Raw genomic sequence first — 26884 nt, 5'->3', positions numbered from 1 at the left:
TATGTGATATCCCCAATTTTTGTCATTGTTTGTTATAATCCTGAATTTTTCTATTGAACTTCAAAAGTATCTTTCTGTTAAGTAAACCATGTTGAATTCCTTATTGATTCAAGTCTGATGGTGGTCCCTTACAGATGTTAGATGGTTCACAAACTCTCTTGCCTGCTGACAATTCAAGCTCAAGGAAAAATTTGAGCACGAGGGTGAGGCACTTTTATTGATTATTAACCGAAATGCATATTTGTTTTAGATAAGCTAAAGTTTATAATGCTAGGTTGAGCACAAGTATGTACTAGAAAATTTCTGAATACTGTGATTAGGGAATCACCTATGCTTAGGAGATCATCCTTGCTAAAATCAGCAAAGTGCAAACTTTGTGTCCAAAAATGAGGTATGAAAGCACGAGTTTCCACAAGTCCATGGATCTCCTTGATATTTGACTCTCTAACTTTGCAATTGTATGACACGGTCAAGAAATTTGGCTCAAGTTGGGAAGAACCCTCACCACATAGTTAAGCTCCTATGGTCATTCCAAATTTCTTAAACCCGTCAAATTTATCCCTCAAAGTATGAAGTATAATAGTCATGCTTTGATAATGAAAATTACTAAATCATGCATATCAGCCTATTAGTTTATTTTGCTACCCATGAGTGTTGAATCGTAGGTGCAGGCTAATCTCAGAGCTATCATTATTTTCTTCTTCAGCAGGCCAAAAATTGAACAAAGGTTTTTTAGTTGGTTTTCATCTTAACACCTTAATGTCTTTCCTCAAATCATGTAAGTGGATTTTTATTTCTATTTTGTTGGCTTGCTTTCTTCTTTCAATTGGTTTAATTATTATGATCCTTAATTTATTCTTGAGTGGTTAATGATCAATTTTTTTTCTTATTATGGATATACTAGAAACACATCCCACATACAAATTTTCCACCGTACCTTTCGGCATGAATTTCCTTTATATTACAAAGTTTTGTAGAATGCTCTGTTTGCAAGAATTGCTTAATTGCCTCTATTTTTCATTTTATACAATTGATTTTATATTGTCATTTTTAACCAGAAATATGTAGCAAGCCAATGTTCTTATTTTTCTATGGATATGTTTCTTCATTATGGGTTCAAATTTGTTGTTGAAAGCGTTCGATTGGTCGATCACTTCAGTCTAATTCATTGCAGGTTATTTCCATATGTTCATCGTTCAGATAACAAACATACCCAAAATATGTATTTGCTAATGTGGTCTAATCTCTATAGTAGTAAGCCTGGCCATAGGATAGGCAGATTAGCTAGTTGTTCAATATGTATTGCTGTCATAAATTAGTACTACTTTAGGCACGTGGTACCCACGTTTCTCTTTCTCTATTATTTTTTTTCTGGTGGGCCAACAGAAACAGAGTTTTGGTTAAAGCATCAGGCTGATATCGTCAATCTACTAAACACTTGGGGGTAAAATAGTGAAAACAAAAATATGTACGACAAAAAACTGACGAAGAATCGAAGAGATACATAAAAAAATACTATTTTACTGTTGCGGGACTGTAGCTATGGGTCGCAGAAATTAAAGTATTTTAGATGAACAAAATTGCAAAATCTAGAATGCGCATGTTGTACGTGTGCTCTAGAATCTATGTTAGGGCCCTCCTAAAAAATGACGAATTTAGCTTGAGATGTTGATAACCCGAAACTTCCTTTTCTTGTTTTTTTTAGGAGAGAGTGGGTGTATTGCCCCCACAAAGTCTTGAATCAAGAGCTAAGCATTCAGCGCACTGGTGCAGCAGGAGTACTCTAGAATCTCTAGAACAAAATATATATAGACAGCGATTAGGAAATAGTTACCTTCACGATGTTAGGAATGAAAGACAAAGACATTTTTGTTGTGTTTAGGGTTTTGGGGGTGTCAAAATGGCCCTCAAGCCCTCACTAGGAAGCGTTTTGATTGTATGACTTTTCCACCCCGCCCATGGCCAAAAAAGCTCTCAAAATGACACCCTCCCACATTCATGGGCCGGGCTTACCCGGCCCTCAAGCCTTTTAAGATAGGGTAAGGGCCTAGACTTTGAAACTTAAGCCCGGCCTTCATTAGGACCTCAACATTTATCACATATATTTTAATAAATCTTCATATAATATATTTCATTTTAGCATTAATACGCTAAAAATCACTTAAAAGAACGTTTATCTCTTAAGTTTGTCAACTTTATAATTTCATTATAATATTTTATTAAATGAATTTAGTTGATCTTAATTGACTAATACAACTTTAACAAGTTATTTTTAGTAGTTTGAAGGTTTAATTGTGAAGTGCATTCAATTTTATCATTTTTAACTAATATTTATAAATTTATTTTGTAAATCAAATGTATAACATAGTACCCAGCCCTCACGTTTGGCCCTCAAGCCCTCTCGAGAGAGTTGAAGGGTGGGTAAAGGCTTCGAGATTTAAGCATTGGCTCGAAGATAAAATAAAGGGATTGTTTGATGATAATGGTTATATGTGTTTAGGCAAATGAGGGTAGGGCTGGCTTTGTTTTAAGAACGTAAGCCCCTCAAAGCATGAGGGCTTTGCTGTTTGAGGCCCGGGCTCCCTGCCCAGCCCATTTGACACCACTAGATCAACCCATAACTCCATCAATACTTAAGAAGTAAGAACATATGAGATTGGAGTGCCGTTTAGCACCCGTGAGAACACTATACACTAGCATCATGCACGTGCGCTGCACGAATTTGTATTCCAGGCTTGAGGCTTATACTAACGGAAGGTATTTCTATAGCTCAAATGCAAACCTTGATTTGCCTGAATCTAGTGAGTTAAGGATTCTCGAACATCATAATTAAACATTTGAGTCTAGAAAATAGAGAGATTGGGGTAGTATACATATGATAACATAATCAAGTTATATGCAGCAATTTAAAAGCAGCAAAGGGAATTGAAAGCTAACAGCGATTTCACCCATAGTACACCAAATGAAGAGATTGGGGTAGTATAATTAAATGAAGAGTAATTTGTCTCTTCATTTACATATGTTTCAAAGCATATCAAATAGTTTACACGTGATATATCACTATTCATCAAGGATCAGCGAAATTACCATGGAAAATTCGCGAAAGCAAGTTACACATATGATAGCCAATTATTTTCTTAAGTTATGCAATCCGGCAGTATCATATGAATGCACGTCCCTTAGGCCAACATTGCACTGCAGATCGTTTAAAGTATACATTGTAACATAATTGGCTAGTGTTCTTGTAAGTGGGGAATTTGTGATTGGCGATATATGAAGTATATTAAGTGACAGAATTTCAAATGTCTCCATAGAATTAACCCAGTAATATAATTTAGAATAGTTACTGTATTAATTAATGCAATAGTCTAATAACACAATGTAAATTGAAAGTTATAAAATTAAATGTCCAAGATTATTTTCTCCGCCATTACAATGGCGTACATGAAAAAGGGAAAGAACTATTAAAACTAGATCAGTTGCATCTTTTTCATTGAGTGATCCAGTATCGAGATTCGAGTGTGTGGAACTCAAAATTAAGGTTGCTTCAGTTCATCTACTCTCAATCGACATGCGGGCCTGCAAAAGGAAAATATATGTAAATGTTAGACATCAAATTATAGTTAATAAGTAAATTCCTGAAGTGTGTATAATGCTGCTAAAACTTTACAGCTTCAACAGTTCAGCATAAGTTCAACGTAGTATCGAAAAATCAGCTCAACCTGATTACTAACCCATCAAATGCATGAGAGGTGAACAAAAGATTTACAATTCATGTCTAGTTAATTCTGAATTTTAATATTCAGTATGCTCAGCGCTCTGCAATAGCATTGAACTTGTAGTTGATTGGCTAGCCATTTTCTCTAGCATGGGCACGTCAGGTAACCCGTTTTTTATAAAGCCCAGAGCAAACATTGATTCCGAAAATGTTATGTCGCAACATCTGATGGCCTAAGACTTCCAAGAATCATTTTCCTATGGACGCTTGGATCATAAGTTTTGGCCTTGACATGAGCTCTTATCAAGATATTAAACAAAAAGGTATGAGTACTCAAAAGATATACCTGGGATATCTTGCTCCCTACACAACTCAATAACAATAAACATTCTTCACATTCTCCATATCACCCCTACTTGCAAACAGTTCAACTACTACGAAAGCAGTTACTAAACATTATGTAAATCTTTTAACAATGGTTGTTGTTGTCAGATCAATCCCAACTGCGGCCTCCAATGTCATCAAGAGCATAAAATTAAATTGAGAATAAATATTAAGAACATATTCATGAAGTAAGAACCCCAAGTAAGCAACTGCAAATATTTAACTATGGGAAAGGGTCCTCATTTCTCTTAAAACCTATTGATTAAAACAACGATGAGGTCTTGTACAACAATAAGAAAATGGAAAAGAAACTAATAAGAAAACAAAGTGTAAATTATACGGTTTGATTTTGTTAACCATCTAAGAACTGAACAATTAAAGAAACGTAAACAGTCAACCAACGTAATAAGGTTCAAGTTTGGGTTGAAACAACCCAACATCAACCAGTGTAAACAGTTAGTTTAGGTTCAACTACAAACCATGGTGCATATTAAAAAAACCCACAATCATGTCTCTGCGAGGGATGACTTTGTTCTAACAACTTGGACCATTTCTAATAGACCAAGACCTGCACCGACCATCAAGCAATAGCAATGTACCTCAATTCCACCTGAACCTAACATAAGTAAACTCAACACCGATGGTGCAACTTTCAGCAATCCAGGTCCAACAGGTATCAAATTTCCTTTCCCAAATACATATTTCATCCTCAAATGTCCACGAAAACTTATGTCCGCGTGCCATTAAATCTAGGTTGTGACAATCCATCCATTAGCCACATCAAACCATCAACTGCATGACGCAGAAGGCCACTCCATGGACCATGTTGATTTCACCTCTAATAGCTTACCTCTAAGTTAAAGAGAAAATACAAACTCATCCATATTACTGAACTCAAAGGAACGAACTGTTTATAGATCACAACTCTGAGGGTATTGGTAACATGGGAATCACATTGTTATTTCCACTATTGTGATTGAATACCCCTACTACTACAACTTTATCTAATTCACAGTTTATATAGATCTAACAAAGAATTTATTTTGTCGTTGCACACACAATTATTTGTGCCAATGATTTGTGATTGAATAGCCTGAGTCTTTTCGATCTAATGGATGCATCATGGATTTGTGACCCTAAATGCCAAAAGCTGAGACAAATTTCACATTGCACATTGATATGATCAATAACATAGCAAAGGCCAAGTGTTATATATCCTCTGATATTGGCAAGGCAAGAAATGGCTTTTAGGTAAATAGTTCTAGTGAGTTTATAACCTCCTTGAGCTCAAACCACCATCGTCAATCAAAATTTTCGATTACCAATATTCAAGTACACTGTTATAGCAAACATCATGCTCCAAATAAATTTTCCCAAGCAAATCCCCCATAAACTTTTCAAGGTGACTATGACAATGGTATCGTTATTTCAAAGTCACTACAATGTTACTTCAAGACACTGGTTTCTCAAGATTATATATCTGATTTTTTAAATGAGATTTATGTTCATATAACCGGTTCAATTCATAACAAACAGATAATTAATCACAAAGCTAGAAGATACATAAGAATAAATGGGCTATAGGAAGTACTTGCCTCAGTAACAACGATTTCTTGAGTTTAAGGTCTAACCATCCTATTGAAAGCAAGGTACCACCATGGCACATTGCTGAAATTCTACACAAGCAAACACAATTAACACCAAGAGGTTATCAATCAAAAGATTAAAAAAAATGACATGAAGCAAAATCAGTTCAGGACTAACTTGAAAAGGGTATTGAGTGATTTTGAGGGCCCTCCAGAGTTAACTTGCTCTTGGTCCTAATAGTCAAGAAGGGACTAATCATCCTATTTGATGCAAGATACCACCATGGAACATTGATGAAGGCTTACAAACAAACATCGTTAGATAGTTATTTCAGCTAAATTAAGTCCATGTTTGATAAAAGAAGAAGAAAAAGGTTGTTAGGCATCAACAATTAACACACCTGTTACACAGTTTTGGTTTTGAAGTTGAAGACAATCGAGAGCTCTTTTGATTGCTAAGGAATGCAATTTCCGATCAACAGAACCCTTCTCATGCTTAATTTTCCTAACCCGTGTTCACATGAAGTTGAACCAGCCAACCCAACTACACCTTCATTTTCTTGGATCCCAACCTAGCTTGATAATGATTTTCTCTTTCCATCAATAATAAGTAATAATCGATTTTCTTACTTCTGGACTAAAGCAAGCATGACAGTGATATTAATTGTCATTTGGGGCTTCTTAAATCCCCCAAATATGCGCTTAATATACTTGTTAATGACCGAAGATGCGCTTAATGAAACTGGTTGTGCAAAAGTTTTAGTAACCATTAGACATAACCTGAAAACTATCATTGCATATAAAATTTATTAGAGGGGAAAAAATTCATATCGCACACTAAATATTTTCCAATCATGGTGTTTGGGGGAGCACACAATTTTCCGATCGTATATTTAATATGATATTGAGTTATTCTACTTAGAGACTTCCTGTGCACAATTTCAGGCATGCAATTGCAAATTAAAACTAATCAAATAACAGGTGAGTAGAAAATATGACTTACTGCATATAATGCTTCCAATTTGGAGTTGTTGCGAAGAATATCGAGAATTATTATGTAGGATTCCAGTTTTAACTTCAGCTTACTCTGTGGGAAGGTGAATAACTTCCTCTAAAGAAGTAATGGTACTGAAAATACATTACCTTCTGAAAACCCACCCCTCTTTGAGACCGCAAGATCAACAACTAAATAAAATCCAAAACTACTAACAGAGCAATATCTGCACAATGGATGAACTTGTCATAGTTATAACAAAAAAGAAAGAATCTGGTCATGCCTGAGAGAATCAATCTGAGACCTATATAGAGCTCCTTCTATAGATCACCTTTGTTTGAGCAAAATAAAATAAAATAAGAGAAGATGATAAGTATGATGTAACTAAGAGCACACACCTGAGGAAGTAAATTGGAATTCCACCACGAATAGCCTTTGGGGACCTGAAATTAGCCTAGACATAGCAATATAGCATTCACTAAAATTTTCAAAAGTAAAGACAAATTAGAAAACAGCAAGAGCAATTAGACGTACTAACCAGTGACAACCAAGGTGAATAACAATATGAAACTTCCCAAAAGTTTGTTGACTACTAAACTGGCCTCTGGCCTTGACCTAGATACAACGTAATGTTCGTCCCATTTATCTAATTTCTGCAAGTAAAAAAAAAAACTAATGAAGATCATATTAGAACAAATCTACAATCTACATAATGCTACAATCATAAAAGGGTCTAAAGTAAAAAGCTAACTGTCAAACAACCATGATCAGATATTCGCGTCCTCCAATCAATGTCAACTGAACATGGAAATTGACTAAAAAAAATATGATAACTACAAAGCAAATCTTCCTCAATGAAAAAAAATAGAAGATACAATCTCTCGCATTAAAAGAATTCAAAATAGCTAAATAGTCACTTAAAAAAAATACCTGCTACAGACAGTGCTGGAATTGAGAGCGAGAAGAGTGTCCTAATTCAAATTGTCAACAACTTTAGAGCTTTGATAGAACTTTGAATAATGGTATTGCAAGCAACTTGAATGAACCAAAAGCCCTGTTAATAACTCTGAAGATAGATTCAAGTCCTCAAATTTCTTCGCAAATGAATACCACGTATTTCCCGAGGTAATTTGTACACTATTCATTAAGAAACTAAAAACTTGATCATTGCAATTAGCTAATTAAACTTAACACTGGAAACAATAAAAGGAAAAAAAGAAAAGAGGAAGGGAATTACTGCTTCAACATTCATAAATTCTGGGTTGTTTTTTCCATCTTGAATTGGATTGTTAAGGAATAAATATTTAGCATATTAGTTACTGATGAGACCGACTCTTTTGATTCATGTTTGTCTCCTCCATCACCATTAATGATTCTACATTCACTACTATCAGCATAGAATAAACGTTAAAACAAAATATCTTACCTTTTGAAATAGAGAGATTTTTGTTTCTTTACTTCTAATAACAATCGGTAGTAGAGAGAATTAGGGATCTCTTTTTCTTTTTTTTCTTTTTTTTTTGGCTTGTACTTTTGGGAGAGACAAATAAGGGTAGAGTTAAGAGAGAGAAAGGATATTGGGAGTCAGGTAACAGCCACATCCAAGAAATGATAATTTCTCCTCAAGCTCGGGAGATGAAGTGCTCCAACCCCATTGAGCTACACGTAGACAAAACCCCAAGAATCGTAGAGCATCCTTCCTTTGTATGTGGACACAGCCAAAACACACAATCAAAACTATATCGCCATCTAAAGAATACTATTGTCTGTGACCCCTATTTTTCGAATGTTTTTCTCTTCCTTTATTTTTTCTGGTTAAAAGCTTTCAATGATTTGTTACAGGTAATTCCGACAAATCCTGACACTTAGATGGCATAAAAAACGAAGAGTAAACTTGAAGAGAAAAAAATAGACAAACCTAAGCAATGTGCATCTGAACCTATCGTGGCAATAGGTTCAACTTCCTCAAGCAGTTTTCATGTCCTTCGTTAATACATTCTTCGCCAATACTCACCACATTTTGCTAGATATGAACCTTTGGCTTAACCTTCTTTAGTATTGGGACCTGTTTTTTAAGAAGACATTGAGGTTAAAATAAACATACATAACGGGCAGTGGTATATCCAATTAATCCCCTTATCCTAATTCAAATATCCTATCTTGCAGCAAGAACTATGAAGACACTATTGATGTACAAAGAGAAGGCCACATAGACAATCCAAAAAGTAAAAACAAAAAAATGTTTCAAGTAGTAATATACAGATGCAGTTCACAACCTGGAAGTAAGTGCCCAAAATGCTGTGTTGCATGGGTACAGGACGGAGTGTCTGGTTTGGACACGGGTACGACGATTTGGACACGGCGAGATCTGAGAATTAGGGTCTGTTTTGCTTGTGTCCGGGTGTCCGTACCAGTGTCCGCAGGACACGGGTACGCGATACAGAGGAAATTAGGGCGTACCCATGCAACAGAGCCAAAATGTATCCACCAATCCACCATACCAACACCTATCACCAAACTTTGCCAAGTTAGTGAAATTTGAAAGCTCCATATCAGCGACAACTTTGCAACTCACTCACCAAACAAATTGAAGACAAACAAATGTTATATTATATTAGAGTATACATATCTTACTCTAGTGGGTGTAAGTTGTCAATTTTTAGATTGTGTGTTCATCAGTTCAACTTCAACAGAATTGTTTATTAGCTAAAGAAATAACCAACTATCAGTTTGCACCACGATTTTCTGAATGAGTCTCAATGCATTATATTTTTTTAAACCAACACACTTGATCTATAAAAGTTATGTTTCATTCCCGACTCAATTGTATTCATAAACTTGAAAAAATAGTAATTTGGGCGCGTGTAATTTAGAGCTTAGCGCTTTATACCAATCACAAGGACATACTATTCACTGTGATCATTATATTAGAACAGCTTATTGACCCGGAAAAACAGACCAAAACAAAGGCATAAGCTAGAAGCACTGGGATTGCAGGGGACCATTTCTCTTGTTTAAGGAATGGATTGTATATCACATGCTGAATCAATGGTTTAAATCCCAAAGGCCGAAATCAGCAGGTAATATATAGAGACGCAATTTATTGAAACATTATAAGAAAATATGACAATGCAAAAACAGTGAAGTATTCAGAGCTTTGGGGAAGAAGAAACTCACTTCATGAACATGTCATATTAATCAAGATCCATAGAAGAGATCAACCCATTAACATCTTTGATCTCATTATCGCTAATTGCACCAGTATGACAATCTATTTCAGAACGAAACACAAACCTCAATTTCATTTACGACACCCCTCAATTTTATTTCAGGCATTAATCGTGTCCTTAAGCCAATTTTATACCTTAAAACACAAATCAACGTTGTAATAAGACATAGGTGTATTTTCTAGACTTAGATCATACAAATGCAATTTTATACCTGATTAATCAGTTGTTTATTCATACCTTTAAGCCAATTTTATTTCAAATAAATAGAGTACTGTGGTTTTTTTTTGTCTGATTTCCCGCATCCGATATCTCATTTCCAAGGGTTATCTCCTCAAAATAGTTATAACTAATCCAATAGAAGTAGAAACAGTCAAAACCAATTAAACAACCCACAGTATCAAAATTCAATACAACCTAATTAAGAATTCATAAGCAAAACCATACCCGACAAAAAAAAAATTAAAAAGAAAAATAACCAAAACCCACACATTATATAAAAACTCAATACAAACTCAATATTTTACCTTGGTTGAGAACTTTTTGATCCCCAGCAGAAGAAAATGAGAGCATGGTGAGTAAATTCATTAAACTCATAATCCAATAGAAAAAGTGTTCAAAGCTCACGAAGCTCTCTTCAATTTGTGAAGAGGAACTTTCATAGTCCAACAAAAGTAATGCCATAAATACTGAAAATCTTAGCGAGATTTCTCTCCACCTATATGGAAAACCACGAGGTACTAACTACTAAGTAGCTACACCCAAAATTACAAAACAAATCACTACTCCCTCATGCAGTAGGTTTTCTATAAGCTAGTGTATAATATCACCGAATATCAGCACTATTTTCAATATATGCCCAAAAACCGAACTTTGCATAGCCGTTAATATCGTTGATATATTGCCAAACAAAACACAGTGTAAACTGGCATAATTGTCAGAATCATGGTCGCAGGCATTTCATCAGTTATTTCATGGGCACGTCGATATATCATGTGATGAACTAATAAGTTATATCGATCATAGAAGAAAAAATTGTTTCATAAAAAGCATAGACTTGGCTAAATACATATCTTTTCGAGGGACAGGTAACAGCCACATCCAAGAAACTGATTTTGAGTAGTGGGGTTGTAAGAAGTATATTCCCAAAAAAGATTACCCATTAAAAGTTTCAAACCCATTATATGCGCAGCATGATGTACGTATAAGCCATGTGACCAAACTTCAAAGACCAAAAATATGAATACAATACATGAATATTAATGGTAGTCGTACATGTAGCATACAGCAGGGCAGAGCACACCGACATGTTCCAATTTCTTCACACAAGCGAAATGGAGGGGTATAGGCATTTGGTGTATATTTATTGTGGAGATTGCCAATGGGCACAGACTATTTCCATTACTGAATATGACAGGAAGCAAAGTCTGTTTACACACCTGTCTGACCATATGCAAAGCATGTTGCTTTTGTTCGCTGAAAAATGGCAGGAATAATTGGCTCTACAGTAACACGATACACCTGTTCAATATGAAAAGCAATCAAATCTCAACATAAAGACAATGTTTTGGGGGGAGTGGCGAATGTATAATCAGGACCATAATTTTGCAGTTAGTAGATACAATCATACAAGTTCGAAACAACACTGTGGTTTAAAAACAACCAATGGGTTATTTTATCTCGAAAAAAAAAATACAGTGAAAAACTAAACAACATTCTGCATAATGAACCTCATAAAACTCTGAAAAATGAAACATGGTACCTCATCATTGGAAACTTGTTCATCCAAAACAGCATCAAAACAAAACTCATGCTTCTCCACATATGCAGTCAAGTCCACCTTTCACATAAGAACATAATTTAGTTACTCAATCTTACAAAATCAACTGATAGGACTTTGATTGTCATCTAGCATAGATCCCAATTCACATCCTGCATTAATTGAAGAAATCTGAATAATCACTTTTTTGTAGCAGCAGGGAGAATACAAAATTAAGGTAGCCATTTATGTTCGAAATAATAATCGGCAGTGGAGGCAGTGGAGAGATAATCGGCAGTAGAGAGGGGTTCTATGTTTTGTTTTTTGGCTTTTAACTTTTTTAAGAGAGAGCGAATGAGAAGAGATTTCTTTTTTGGTAACTGAATGAGTGGAGATTTGGGAGAAATAAAACTTATAAAAGAGAAAAGAGAAAGACGTCATAGAATATATGTTTTTTTTTTTTTTTTTTTTTTTTTTAGATTTTAAGAGAGAGAGAGAGAGAGAATTGGCGCATAAGAAGAAGAGAAGATGAAAAGAGATACGGCTGGTTTCCTTCATTTAAATTCAGTATAAATATAATAATTTGGCAATTAATATGAAGGCTAAGTGGTAGACAATTGAATAGTAGCGTGTAATTGATTTCCAACTTAAATTTACACATATGTCTTTAAAATATTAGATAATTTTAAGAGTATAAATGGTAGTAAATTTTGAAATGACAAAATAGTCCTTAATAATTTGTTTAAATCTTTTTATCAAGGATATTTAATGGTAGAAAAAAGGTTATTCTAATTTAAATGTCCATGTTAATTATAGTGTTCTGTACTAATTGAGATAATATACAAAATGAATCTTGGACGTGTCCACAACATTCCATACCTGTATATTCCTATGGACAGTGAGGAAAAATGGATCAAAATATGCAATTAAAAATAAATAAAAGACGCAGAAAAATCTAAAACAATCTACAGGAATGTCACAAGACCATTTGCATTGAGGTACTATGCTTACCAACTTACCAACAGAGAGTGGCACACGATTGAGAACAGAGGAGAGGCTAAGGTAACTAAATAGACGGCACTGCCAATAGTGCTATCGAATCTGACGTTCCAACTGGAATCCTTGACCTACTTAAATACTAACAGCAGCAACGATCAGTAAGCATGTGGCATTCCAACTATGGGCCTTACCACTTGCACACAACAGACATGCAAATGGTCTCAAGCACTTCATTTACTATTTCTTCCAATTAGATGTCAAGTTGGTCTGTCCTCGCTAACTACCAAGTATGACGTTTTGGCAGATAAACATGACATCGACATTGCATAAACGGAGAATAGACTCTCCTTTTGTCTGCTTGTAGTTCCCGAGACCAACTGCTCCAGGGATTTCATAAAGGAGATAATCCCAATAGAGGTCAAATGACCATTCAGGCTAAGCATCAGTCACCAGTAATCTCTGCATGAACAATGTCCGTCTTGGAAAGAATGAAACCTATTACGATCCCTCAGGACAATTTGCCAATTATACACATCTGAGATTAGCTTCATAACAGTATGGCAATCTCTACAAACCCTCAAATTCTTCACAACTCTTATGATGCTTCCCCAGCACAACCTCGATATGCCAAATGCAATCACAAGCTTTTCGCTATGCATTCTTCCTCTATGTCATGGAGAACACTCCCAACCTCAGGAATGTAACCTCCTTCAATCCTTATTCTAGACATAATCTCCATTAATTTTTCAATAGCCTCCTGTGTAACTCCATTCAACCCTTCACTCACGACAAAACTATACATGACCTCGTCAACTTCAATCATGCTCCAACCAGGGGACTTCTTCATTCATTGACCTCCTAACGTAAGCAACATCCCTCCATTTACCAGCAACAGCATAAACGTTTGACAACAGAACATGGTCGCCAGAAATGTTAGGATCTAACTTTCGTAAAGTCGTTTCTTTAACGTGTTCGCTAATTTTATATCCCCATGAATACTACATGCCCCGAGAAGAGTTAAGCCAAATTATATCGTTGGGTTTAATTGGCATTTCGATCCACGAAATCATAGGCTTTTGCTCAATAGGCCAAAGACGACCATATAAGTCGACCATGCAGCCATAATGCTCTATGGACGGCTCTATCCCATATGTCACCTGCATTTTGTGGAAAAAGAAGATTCCTTTTTCAATCAATCCTGCATGACTACAAGCATACAATACTGAAATGAACGTAATGCCATCTGGACATATTCCCAATAACTCCATCTCATAAAAAAGTTGCACTGCTTCCTTCCCCAAACCATGCAATCATAGAAGTCTAGGAAATAACGTTCTTATCATTCATCATCCAATTAAAGACCGAACGAGCCATGTCAACATTGCCGCATCTAGAATACGTATCCAAAAGTGCATTGCTCGCAGACACAATCAGACCCAACCCTGCTTTTTCTATGTACCTATGTAAGACTTTCCCAAACTCAAACGCACCAGATTGTGCCCATGCCGAGAGAACCCCTGTCAAACTCACCTCATTCGCTCTCATACCAACCGAAGTCAATTCTCGAAAAAACCCAAAAGCCTCATCAAAACTCCCATTATGAGCAAACCCAACAATCATAGTACTCCAAGAAACTTCATCCTTCGTAGTCATCTCTCCAAAAAAAAATTCGCACTCTCAAGTTCCCCACCTTTCATGTACCCAGCAATCATCACATTCCACGAAGTCAAATTCCTTAATGGCTAGTGTATCCTCCTCTCTCTATTTCCTCTCCCTCCTTAGGTCTCGCCCTCCCTGCCTCTTTCTCTTCCTTTTTTTTCCTCTTTTTCTCTCTCCTCTACTGTTCTTCTTATACCCCCCCCCCCCCCTTCTCTCCCTTTGTTGTCCACCTGTCTTCCTATCTTCCACGTGGGTTTCCGCGGCCATGATTCCATACTCCACTGTTCCACTGTTATCTTGCACCCCAGCCCATCCGCCATCTATCCGAGGCCTCCGCAGATTATGACACTACAATGGCATTTCACTAAACAACACCTCAGCACCCTTAACATCCCCACACCTAAAACAAGCTGTAACGATCGCATTCCAAGCCACAACATTAGGTTCAGGCAATTCATCAAACGCTTTCCTCGAAAAACCAATACACCCACATTCAGCATACGTATAACAATAGTAGTCCCAACGAAGAGATGGGTATCAAACCCACGTCTTACTAAATCACAATGCAATTGAATCCCATCATTTAAACACTTATAATTAGCTACTGCTTTAAGAAGAAAAGCAAATGAAAAACTATCAGGTTGTAGTATAGTTTTACGATGTAAGTGAGAATGGAATGTTGAGGTGTATTGGATTGAGAAAGTGCACGAATAAGAGTGTTGTACATGAAGATATCAGGTGAAGGAATTTGAATGAGGAGTTGGCGGGAATATTGGTAGCATTTGAGATAGTTATAGAAGAAAGGAGAATTAGTTGTCCAGCTATATAGGGGTTGTTGAGAAGACTAGTTTTGGTTGCAAATGCATGGATTTGTTTTAGAGTTTTTAAGGTTTTGCTACTTTTAATATAGTGATGCATCGTTGTTCTACGTTTTTTACGTTTTTTCTGCTAAACTCTATAAGTGCAATGTTGTGTGACCACCATAATACAAAATATCTCGATATATCTCAATATTTATCGATATTTATTTAGATTTAAAAAAATTATATATAAATATCCTAATATATTCAAAGATATATACGACTGCAAATATTAGCGACATTTCAATGATATTTTTGATATTTGTGAGATTTAGAGATATTTTGTATACGTAACAATTTTATTTAATATTTACCATTATATTTTAAATAAATATAAATAATATATCATAATATATTAAGAAATATCCCCGATATTTTAGATATATCCACAATATTTGCATGTGAAACAATATCAAATATCCCCAAAGAGAGAGATATATCCCCGATACATATCCATAAATCAGAGATCGATAAATACCCATATCCTGATATTTTATGCCCAGTACACTCGTTCTCATCTGTTTCCATTAAAGATAACAAGAGTTTATTAGTTTGCACAAAGATTACATTTTGTAATATCACATAAATAAATAAAATTGCAATTACCAAAAAAAAAAAAAAAAAATTTACTGTCGCAGAGAGACATGCAAAAACAAAATACCTATATAAAACAGTACAGATAAAAAAAAAAAAAAGTCTAAGTGTACCCTGGGTCAATGCCTAATGGCAGATATAGTATCACATCATGAATAAACGCAAAATTGCACTGACGTTGAGCACAGTTTCAGATGGTGTTCATATTAATTACTCACAAATAACATCTGCGTTGGAGAGTTAGGGACTTCCAGCATTTGCTGAGAGACACTATCAACAGGGATACCAAGAACAAAGCCGTATTCTGAAGAGTTTCCCCTTCCATTCCTTCCTCTTCCAACATTTGCATCACACACTCTAAATATAGGGCTCCCAAGAACGAAATCAAAGCATCAAGAGGTTCATCTTGCCCTCCTTCACCTTCAATTTCGTCCTCTTCCCCAGCCTCTTCATTGGAATTTTCTTCCCACACTTCTGTTTCCTGCGCATGATCTTCTCCCACTTCCTCCTCGTCTTCTTCCCCTTCCTCTAGGGCTTCCTCTTCCTCATCATCTTCTCCTTCCTCTTGGGAATGATCATTTGCGCTTTCCTCTTGGCTTCTTCTTTCTCCTCTTCTTCCCTTTCCTCTTGGGCTAACTCAAGAACCTGAGTGTTCCTCCTAACCTAACCTCGAGAGCGCTCTACCATATAAAAGTTCATAGAAGGTTTTCTGATTATCCCACCCCTATGACCAAATACTTCCTTCACATATATTCTGGGTCTCACAAAGCGATCATCATCGTCCTGTACAAATACAGATGCCCATTCCAATATATTAGACTTACCGGTCTTCCTAACTGTACAAACTCCTCCACTGTCCATTTTGTCCAATGCTTATCATTCAGAGTCAAATATGTTCCCATATAGGAGTGAATGTTCCAAGACTATTCAACCCCTTTTAGCCAAAGTATAACAAAGCTGCACTCTGCACCTAACAATATACTACCGATTAGTATAGTCATGTTGGTGGGGTCCTTCGGATCCTTCGTGAAGGTGGCACTCCACCCGTCATCAATCAGAACACAACCGTTCATAAGAGCCAACCTCATAATGTCCACAAAGAATAACCTCGTATCTTGTCTCATCCATAATGTTCCAACCTACTAGGTTACAGTTTTCCCATAGGCTATGTGTCATGTACAGGGTTGTATCCTGCTCCCAGAAGTAGAGCTCAGTAGTCTGGCTCTTGATAGGCTTACTGAACAAGCAATCAGAGAATCTAGACATCCCATGTCTTCGGTTAACTGTTTCAATCAGTACATGGGTTCCAAAACCAAACCCATACAGTAAAACCTGAACAAAAATATGAGCATGAGCTAAGCACAATCACAATATTCACTAGTTTACTACATTAAACAAATTGAACAGAAATTGACTTTGATACTTTAAATAAATATACTACTAAATTAATCTGTTGTTTTTACCTCGGGTAACTCAATCCTTCTTATTCTTTTGAATTTCTTCTTTGACTTCAACCCCTTCAGTTTTAACTTTAATACCTGCAACACAGTCAAGTGTCAAATTTAAAACAGCAAATGTTTATACTATCACGCACTCGTTTTTGTTGCTAGGCACGTTATATATCGTATAATTTAGATCTAGATTGTCGCAACTAGATGGTGTTCAGTTGAACTCTATTCACCTGAAGTTAAAAGAATGTGATGAACTAACTATATAATCCCTTTTGTGGTCTCCTGATTGGGACCAGATAATTCAGAACTGAAATTTTTCTATAAGAATGTCTTTTTGGTATACTGCCTCAATAGTTCCAAACAAAGTTCATTGTTAAATAAATGATTCAGTTAAAGAAAATAGCAAGATTTTAAGGACTTAACTTGTTCCTAACATTTTACCTGAGAAGATCGAATAAGCGGTGAAATGACCCGCCGATCTGCCCTTTGCAAGAATGAAGCCTTGAGTAACTCAATCTGAATGAGCAGTTTCTGACATCTACTTGACAATGCAAGCCTCCTTTTTTATGCTTTAAAGGAACCCTCTTTCTGACCAAAACAAAACGCTTCTCGTATAGCACATCCTTCTGGTCTCAAACCCATAACTGAAGCTGTCACCTTCTCTGGTACAACCATAAGCAGAGCTGCTAAGGACACAAGTTCTCCTTCCATTGCTCTTAGATATACTACTTCTGCTATTCTCAGCCAAACATTCTTACCACACTCAAATCCTAATAAAACAAAAAACAAGTTTTATTAACATAAAACCTAACTAAATAACTGTTAATAATCAACCAGGCAGTTATTATTCTAACCATTTTGCTGAATTTAACTAAGAAATCGTCAATCGTTTCTTCAGAACTCCAAGTAATCATTCTGAAACGAAGAAAAACAATTAAAATGTCACAATCAAACTCCACATTATATATATACAATTTCCTAATATGTAAAGCGAAGTTAAGTTTCAGTTTATTGAATCAACATACCTTTTGCTAGACAAAGTCATCTCAATAGGTAGTTCCTCACTATCATCAGTTGATCTAAGATCAGTTCGAGCTCGATTTCGAAGCAAAAGCTCAATACATCGATTTGAACGCATGTCAGCAGCAGTGTAAAGCTGTTTTCCCAAACTCATCGAACTTATTAACTTGAACACCTGGACCCATTTTTCCAACCATTAAATCTTCAGCACACTCAACTGAATCAATATGACACGCGAGAAACAGAAGTCTCAAAGCAAATCTTCCATCAATTGATTTTAGAAATGATTGTTGATAATCTGACGTTTACAGTTTGCACTTCATACATTTTCCTAGTCATACACATATGACATCTACTACATTTCAATTTCAAATTAAATTAATTGTTTGCTAATCGCTATATATCCACTTTATAGCCCCTAACTTAAGGTGCGGGAATCTAGTCGACGTGGTAATATGATGCAGATTAGGAAAAGATAATTTTACGCAGAATTATGGTATTCAGGTTTAGAGCACATTTTACCTGAACCAAAAGATGCGGGAAGACCACCAATGAAAATCTTCTGCTTCAACTCTTCTGTGGTTGGAAAGCAAGCTATCTGCATTCCCTGTTTTAGTTCAGCTTCCCCATGCGCATACGAACAATTAGCTCCTCTAGCACACCCCCTTGGAGACTCAAAGTATTTACAGATCTCAGTCTTCGCCTTAGGAGACAATCTGCAAGAAAGTTCACAACATACAGTAGTTAAAGACTAAATAGAACTGATCCATTACTTCTACCAAGTAAACGTGAATCCAACTTTTGAGTTAGAATCAAGTACTTTGCAGGCTGCAGCAGAAACATTTTCCACTTTGGCATCGAGAAAGGGTTGAAACATCTCACCATCGGAGTCAGATTGGTAATCTTTTAGCCAAAAGCGACTCTCCTTCAGTTGTGTTGGTTGACTCCCTGCTATGATAAAGCTAAGAAGTCACTCGATGTTATATAAGTAATATCTTATTCGGCAGCAGAGAGATCATACATAAACATCAGATTAAGTTATAACGTACATAAGCTGACATCTTGGTTCAGCAGGAATTGCATGTCCTGAGATTTAGCCAAGTCTACCGATCTTTGTTTACTGTTAATAAGTCAGGTGAGAATGAGACACCGTTAGCATGAATTTGTACAAAACCTAGAATATAAGTAACTAATAGGCAAGTACGCAAATAATGCGGAAATAAAACTAGTAAAGACCAGAGATTAAGAGTCTGCTTATTGGCTCCACTGCGCAAAAGAAGCTGAGCACAGTTTAGGAAGTCATTTTTTACCGCAAAGAACAAGGGTGTTTCGTTCATTTCTGAAATTGCGTCAACGCAGTCTGGACAATCAGCTCAAGTTCTGGTTCAAAGGATCATTGCTGATACAAGGTTTTACATTCAAGCCAACATGGAACAGGTACCTGACTCGATTGAGAACAGAGTTTTGCTTAATAGATTGAGGTTACATGCTAACTTCAAGGATATGTCCCCAATTCAGTGCATCTGGCACAAGCCAATAGATGGGAACATGAAATTCAATACTGATGGATCCATAGGACAGGGTCAAGCTGGTATTGGTGGTGCTATAAGGGATGAGCTTGGTGAAGTTGTTATGGCTTTTACTGGGGTTAACTCTAATACGTCAGTTATATACCAAGATTTACTGGCCATTAAAGAAGGACTGAATGCTTGCATCTTGTTGCAGTACTCAAGAGTAGATGTGGAGTCAGATTCAATGAGGGCAATAGAAGCTATAAAAGGTTCGGAACAACCACCTTGGTATTGCTTGAATATTCTTATAGCAATTTTGAGTCTTATTCCATTGTTTGAGGTGATAGAGTTTAAGCACAAATACAGAGAATCAAATATGGTTGCAGACCACTTGGCTTCTCTGTATAGTACTGGTATGGATTCAGATCCTTGTGTAATGTTGTTTTCTCCCCCTCTTACTGAAACTCTTTCTAAACTTGTAAGAGAAGATAGGGAAGGGAAAGTGTACTATAGATCTTTATATTAATGGAAGCAGGGGAGGCTATAATCCCAACTACTTAACTTTCAAAAGAAAAAATAAATGTGATATTGTAACCATTCATGCTAGCCAAAATTTGGTATCCGTATATTACCCATTCAACCAAGAGAGGAAAAAAAAACATAAATGTAACCACCAAAATTTAAAAACAAACAAACAAACAAACAAACTCTCAATTTTTCATGGATTATCACATTTAGAACTTAGAAGGGAAGTGTGTACAAACCTGTTTTTCTCTTCAAAGTAAGAGTTCTGCACAGGGGATAAAATTGAATACTCCTATGAACAGCGGAACGAGAGATGGGCATACCTGATTCAAGAATATTTGCTTATTCACTAAGAACCGACTTTTTCCATTATGAGCGCAGACTTCTTCAAGATGAATGGGGGAAAGGTATAGCGTAGAAATTAGCTCACAAACACAAGCTCAGCAAATGTATCATAGACTACGGTGAGAATCCCTACGTCTTGAATTCATGATCTCCTTTAATTACAAGAACAAAAAGAAAAAGAAAAACAACAAACAACAAACACCTCGTCTTATAATAAAGAAATTCCATTGAATCTATTTGGACAAGCAATACATGGTTTTGATATGATGCAACCAATGACGATTAAAGATTCGCTTCTTTCATCCCACTTTACGATCAAGCAGGCAGGATTAGGGGAAAAGACGCTACACCAATGGTAACAGCCAAAAAATCCTAGGTGAAAAGAAAAGAATGAGGCATGAGCAAATCTCCTGCCTCAAAATTTCATAACCATGTCAAACAATACTATACTCTATAAATACAGTAGGTTGTAACACAAAATAGAATCAGAAGCAATCCACCGCTAGTCAATGGCACTAGGATGACTAGGCGGTAAAACATGCACTGAAGAAGCTCTACAATGCCTCAAATCACCGTATGCACGTTACCCTCCAACTTCACTGCCACACCTGTCATTATTGTTGCCTTCACCCCATTCTGCACGTTATGCAACAATCACACTCTAGCTAGGGTTAACTTTAATCATGGAATTGCCAACATGGATTTCCGACTGCTATTTTGAACTACTTGTCTTGCTGAATCTAACTACTGAAAGTATTCTTGATCAACCGATATACAATACAGCATGATGCTTGACTTGTTTCGGTCTTTAGGCACAAAATAGAGATGCAGTAACTAATGTTTTCCATTGCCTAAAACTGTATTGATTTTCTCCAGGAACTTGTGATCCTCGATTAGCAGTTTGCCGCCTCTTCCTGCTCTCTGTTGCCCTGACACTTCTTGAATGAGCTTCGCTGCCGTCAAGATCTTGTTCACTTGTGGTGGTTTAAGAAGCATAGGAATGGAGCTACCTCCAACTACGAGACTAAGGTCATTCATAGCTCCTCAAGCTAGTCCACGAAACCAGCAGAAGCTTCAGTAACCCCACTTGGCTGCTTACCCTCGATTAGCTCTGGTTTTCACCACCCATAATTTATGCATTGTCAAAAACTGCCTCGACATAACTTGTTAACCTAAATCTCCGCCTCTTTTCCCTGGCCGCTCTTTGACTGTGAGTTCATGGAAACTTCTGGAACTTCTAGCACCTTCAGAGTTCATACCATCTTACTGTGATCATTAAAAGATGGACTACATTGACCTTCAACCACTCTATTGTTTTCGGCTCATCGGACCTTCTGGATATCAAGTCATATACATAGTAAAGTAGATGATGGCACCGCCTTATTTATACAATATCCTTTCTATGCAGCACATCAAAAAGCGTTATTTCCTCTGACTGGCCCTGAGCAACAGAGTCCTCACTCCTCCTGAAAGACAAAATGTTAAAAGTATCTTTGAGGTGCATTTGTGGAGCAAAGAACTAAGTCCACCTGAAGAGCAGGAACCTGCCCCTCCTAGGAAAAGTGTTTCAGCCAGCCTCTCAGAACCTACTGATTTTTCCTTCATAGTCCCACTTGAATAACCTTCCAAACAACCTTGGGATGGAGAGACCTCAGTAGTCACCATTTCTAGTAAAAATTGTAGATCAGGGGCAAAATCATGGTTATCTTGCCCGCACTTTTTTGCAGTTATTCTGCTTCTCAAGAAATTCTCTAAATCCTTCGTTTTGATCAGTGAGCTTCTTAAGTAGAACATTAAGTTTGTCGATGTCGTTCCGTAGTTCAAGTTGCTGTCATTGAAGAATTTCTTCCAGGAAGATACTTCCTCTGATTCCTTTCTCACAATAGCGAAAGGCCCCATTTATTTCGTTGCACTACTGGTTTATTCCCTTAAACGATTCATATTATTCAATTTTTGTTCTCTCTCCTCGTTCGATGCTTTCCCTTTATCCAAAACATTGATCTCCACTTTTTCCAGCTTATTTTGTATGCCAAGCTCAGGATCCATTTCCTGAAGTTCAATACTGTGTAACATGTGGTGTTGCACATTTTGCATTTTTCAGGCAGTACCAATCTCTCATGCTCCATGCTGGCTTCTAATGATTCCCTTTTTCAACCTGAGATCTTACGTCTTCTGTTGTATATGATTCTGTGCAATAAGATTTTCGTTCTTGAGCTTTCCTCATTGTGGAGTCTCAGTTTTACAAACTTTTCCTTCTCCTTATTAACCAGTTTTAGCATAGGTGTAAAATCTACCTTTTTCTCATCTAACATTTCCCATCCCCTCTGAAATCTCTTCTTGTTCTGTTTTAAAGTGTCTCACTTGTTCCAGAGCAATTCTTCCTGAATCTTGCATTTGCCTTGCTCCTGTGCCAGTTCTAACTCTAGGCGCTGAAACTCATTCCTCTCATCTTTAGTTACTTTGAGTTTTTCAACTCTTTATGTAACTGCAGTTGTTTCTCATCAATGTCCCCCCCTTTTCTTATCAAGTTCATCAGTTAAAAAATGCAACTCCTCTGTCAGAAAAACATTTTTCTTCCCCAGCTCCAGTTTTCTCACCTCAATTTTGGGTGACTTCTCTCACCTTCAAAATTCTCCATTCTAATTGAAGGTCTCTCTTTCTCCTAATATCTCTACAAACTTTTTCTAAAGCCTGCTCTATCTTGCGCATTTTCTCCTCCTCGATCAATTGTACTTCCTTTAGCTCCATTGCAACTGCTTTCTTTTTCAACTCCTTGTCAAAAAACTATACTCTTTTGCTTCATTTCCAGCTCATACTCGTGCTCTTGGAATCCAGGGTAGCACTATGTTCGTCATCCAGATTCTGAATTTCAACCTACAGAAGAATCATTGCAAAAGAGTAAAGGACGAGTATCAGATATGATAAGGAGGAAAATACTACAGCACGACTAGAAATTTGCACAACAAAGCGGGACATTTAAGGAATGTAAAAAAAATGTATAAAAAAAGACAATCTGGCGTGGAGAATAAAATATTTACTCATCAGCATGAACGTAATCTTAGTACATACTAATGAAGTAAATTTAGACAAGACTATAGAAGGTCCATTCCAATGATATTACCATATCTGCTACTAGTAAAACTACATGAATGATCCTAACACCTTGGTCAAATCCAAAACATGTAAATTAAAACAGTCTCTCACAAAAATAAAGTCCATGGCCAATGCTGTCCCGAGTTATCAACTTGCAACAACTCACTGGTAGAGACTCCAAAAGCACCCCCTTCAAAATTTAAAGTAAAACCATTACAGAAAAAAAAAAAACTACCGAGAATGATGGATGCCTGCGAACTTCCTATCCAATATGTATGCTGGAAGTATAATAAAACATTGGAGACTTACTCTTTCTCTCCGAACGAGCTTTTCCTTTTTCTTTCATCTCAAGATTTTTTTCCATAGCATGGGCTTCCTGCACAACAATGGCAAAGGAAAAAGTAGAACTATAACCATGGAATATCAGCTAAAACGATCAACAAAATTACCTACCCTTCCTAGGCTAACTTTGCAAATTTAGGCTCTTGCCTATCTGAAAAATATGAGCAATTCGTACACAATATCAGTCTCATCACAATGAAGTAAGTGTTGTCTTTCCATGATTCCATCTCACATGCAACGAACTTAAGCTTATCTTCCCACAGTGCACTCTACTTGTTTATATAAAGCTCAGCTTGCACAGGGCCGGATATGTTGAATTACAAATTGTAAAGGCCAAGTCCTACATAGTATAGTTACCTCTTCTACAACCGCCAAGCTGTCTCTAAGTAGACGAACATATGCAAGCCAGTTAGCCAGCAAGAGTCAGGACCACCTGGTAGGTGCAAGCGCCACCAGCTCACAAAGTTGAGACAACTGATTTGCATTCACATAAAAAACATGCACGCCATAATTTGTCAATAGTCGAACGAAAGAATGATCCTCAGTAGCCCTAATTTATCCCACGCCAAAAAACACAGATGTGAAGCTGACATATGATGTACCAAGTATACGCAAGTCCCTTGACAAGTGACTTTTGCTTTACCTTCAGAAGAATATCTTAATCAGATAAAAAGAGTATGAAGCCAAGGACTGAAAGTGTAAACAGAAAAACAAATGTTCATAAGACCTATTCGTCTAGAAAAAGTCGAAAAGTTACAAAACCTAATACTATGATTTGCCAGAGGAACAACCATTTGGACTTCGAGAGCACTCTCGAACTGCAAGATCTTCTCTACTATACTAAATGTTAAAATAGTCGTTGTCTCTCACAACGAAGGCCTGGAAACATTCAACTAACAAGCAAAATGATTTTAGCCATTATCCAAAAAGCCATCTATTCGCCCTAAAAATAACATCTATTCATCTGAATTACTGACATTTTCCCTTTTGGCTGCTCTAGAGGACTTGTAACTTATCTTCCTGCGTCTTGAAGTTTCTGATTCCACACACTTTTTCAATTTCTCCAACGCAGAAGTGTATTCAGGACGGAGGGACTCAATAGAACCAGCAGCCATACGGTAAACGCTACAAGTATTATGATCAGCTTTCTGTAACAGTTTCTTGAACCGTTTAACCTCATGTTTACGTAGCAAAGTGAAGCAGCGCCCAGCTTGCCCTGCTCTAGCAGTCCGGCCTGCTCGGTGAACGTATGTCTTGATATAAGCAGGCACATCATAGTTGATTACAGTTCTCACTCCTTCAACGTCCATCCCACGAGTCATAGCATCAGAGGCCACAAGCACCTGTATATCCCCATCGCGAAACTCCTTTAATGTCTTGCTTCGTACAGACTGACGTTGGAGGCCAGAATACTTCTTTATCTTAAATTCTAACCCACCAAAACATTTTAGTAAGGTACTGAGCCGGTGGGTTGATTCTACAGACGATGTGAAAACTATGCATTTCTCCCCTTTTAAATCTTGTAAAAGGGCAATCAAACACAACGGTTTGAGCTTTGATTCACATATCAGTTTATAAGATTTCAGCTTTTCCGGTAACTGATAACGCTGAGACCCAGTTGTTAAGAACAAAGGATGGTGCAGATCAAGCTGAGAAAGCTTGCTAGGATCATGAGTTAGTGTAGCAGACAGAAGCATCTTCACAAGTCTTGGATAAGTCTTACCCTTAAATCCCCTTTCAACACCAGATTTCCTTGTGGTTTTCAAACTCGCAAACATCTTGGCATGGGAAAAAATGTCCTCCCTATCCGATTGTGTCAACTGAAGCATAGTAGGCAACCAAGACTGGTATGCCTCTCTGAGTAACCGGTCTGTTTCATCAACTACAAGATAACGAAGATGCTCAAGAGTGAACCCCTTTGTGGTATTAATGTGGTCCATCAGCCTTCCAGGAGTTGCCACTAAGATATCCACTGAGCTCTGTAACTCAACTCCCTGTTCTTCTAGATCATAACAAACACCCGCCTCCAGTTTCGGTCTCTTGATAAGCTCAGAGATCTCATCCGCAATACAAGTTTGACCAACAGCTAAACCAACTGATAATCCAACTGCAGGTGCGATAGAAGCAAAGACTTGTTTAACCTGCAAAGCCAAATCACGAGTAGGCAGCACCACTAAAGCACGTATACATTTCACTGAACGAGTGGAAAGCATCTGAACTATAGGCAAAGCATATGCTAAAGTTTTCCCACTTCCCGTTGGCGAATTTATACATAGGTCTCGGTCAAAGGCACCAGGTCCAATGGTTTCTTGCCATGCTGCAACCTGAATCGGAAAGAGTGAACTGAAACCCATTCTTTCCAAAGCCTCCTCCAACCTTGGATCGAGACAAGGAACTAGTTTCAGTGAGCACTCTTCAATTAGACTCACATCAACTGGACTTCTCATCCATGGTAGCACGGCCACACGATTCTGCTTCTTATCCTCCATAGGGGTCATAAAAATTATAATTATTACCTTTTGGAGTGGTGGAGAGAGCGGCGGACGAGTTTTTGGGTTGAGAGCGGCGAACAAGTTTTTGGGATTACGATTAAAGATACAGTTATTCGCAGACACTACTATTCTGGGCGGGTTGTTATTTGCAGCCACAATACTACCTATCTAATAAAGCAGCTTGGTTTTTCTATATACATCCTACCTGCATTAATATCGGTTCTTCCAGGATGCTCATAATGAGCCACATCAGCAAAGTTTTTAAAATAGTCCCTACTTGAAAAATAATTACTTACCTTTTTACCAAAATAGCCCTGAATTTAGT

At 37.0% G+C, this 26884-nt stretch overlaps 2 protein-coding genes and 1 pseudogene across 34 annotated transcripts; 1 reads left to right on the top strand and 2 right to left on the bottom strand.

Moving 5' to 3' along the window:
• Window positions 1–3330: 3330 nt before the first annotated feature.
• On the bottom strand, window positions 3331–26690 carry LOC147510594 (DEAD-box ATP-dependent RNA helicase 1-like). 32 transcript variants are annotated; one of them, XM_086602522.1, is made up of 21 exons: window positions 25045–26690; window positions 24425–24710; window positions 24179–24218; window positions 24035–24101; window positions 23837–23915; window positions 19301–23506; window positions 19072–19199; window positions 18774–18967; window positions 18257–18426; window positions 18086–18146; window positions 17673–18001; window positions 17244–17318; window positions 15665–17112; window positions 11672–11749; window positions 11349–11430; window positions 7613–8747; window positions 7221–7335; window positions 6090–7136; window positions 5867–5989; window positions 5698–5778; window positions 3331–3579 (listed from the first exon to the last, which is right to left on the bottom strand). In XM_086602522.1, the coding sequence occupies exons 1-2, from the start codon at window positions 26563–26565 to the stop codon at window positions 24618–24620; spliced, it is 1614 nt and encodes a 537-aa protein (XP_086458648.1). In that variant the 5' UTR covers window positions 26566–26690; the 3' UTR covers window positions 3331–3579; window positions 5698–5778; window positions 5867–5989; window positions 6090–7136; window positions 7221–7335; window positions 7613–8747; window positions 11349–11430; window positions 11672–11749; window positions 15665–17112; window positions 17244–17318; window positions 17673–18001; window positions 18086–18146; window positions 18257–18426; window positions 18774–18967; window positions 19072–19199; window positions 19301–23506; window positions 23837–23915; window positions 24035–24101; window positions 24179–24218; window positions 24425–24617. The 32 variants fall into 32 exon arrangements, with proteins under 32 accessions (XP_086458648.1, XP_086458653.1, XP_086458659.1 ...); XM_086602527.1 differs by lacking the exon at window positions 23837–23915 and having other exon boundaries at window positions 6090–6260; window positions 6692–6908; window positions 7081–7136; window positions 24035–24710; XM_086602533.1 differs by lacking the exon at window positions 23837–23915 and having other exon boundaries at window positions 6090–6260; window positions 6832–6908; window positions 7081–7136; window positions 24035–24710.
• On the bottom strand, window positions 3383–15550 carry LOC147510596 (pentatricopeptide repeat-containing protein At1g74630-like; annotated as a pseudogene). The gene is made up of 9 exons (XR_015218944.1): window positions 14676–15550; window positions 11672–14401; window positions 11349–11430; window positions 7613–8747; window positions 7221–7335; window positions 6090–7136; window positions 5867–5989; window positions 5698–5778; window positions 3383–3579 (listed from the first exon to the last, which is right to left on the bottom strand). The product of XR_015218944.1 is annotated as a pentatricopeptide repeat-containing protein At1g74630-like (transcript).
• On the top strand, window positions 19680–20288 carry LOC147510595 (uncharacterized). Its single transcript, XM_086598191.1, has one exon. The coding sequence runs from the start codon at window positions 19680–19682 to the stop codon at window positions 20286–20288; it is 609 nt and encodes a 202-aa protein (XP_086454317.1).
• Window positions 26691–26884: the final 194 nt, after the last annotated feature.

This window comes from Coptis chinensis, chromosome 3 (assembly GCF_015680905.1).
Source record: "Coptis chinensis isolate HL-2020 chromosome 3, ASM1568090v1, whole genome shotgun sequence".
NCBI lineage: Eukaryota > Viridiplantae > Streptophyta > Magnoliopsida > Ranunculales > Ranunculaceae > Coptis > Coptis chinensis.
Note: the sequence above shows the minus strand (reverse complement) of the source record. Positions and strands in the feature narration are given on the sequence as shown.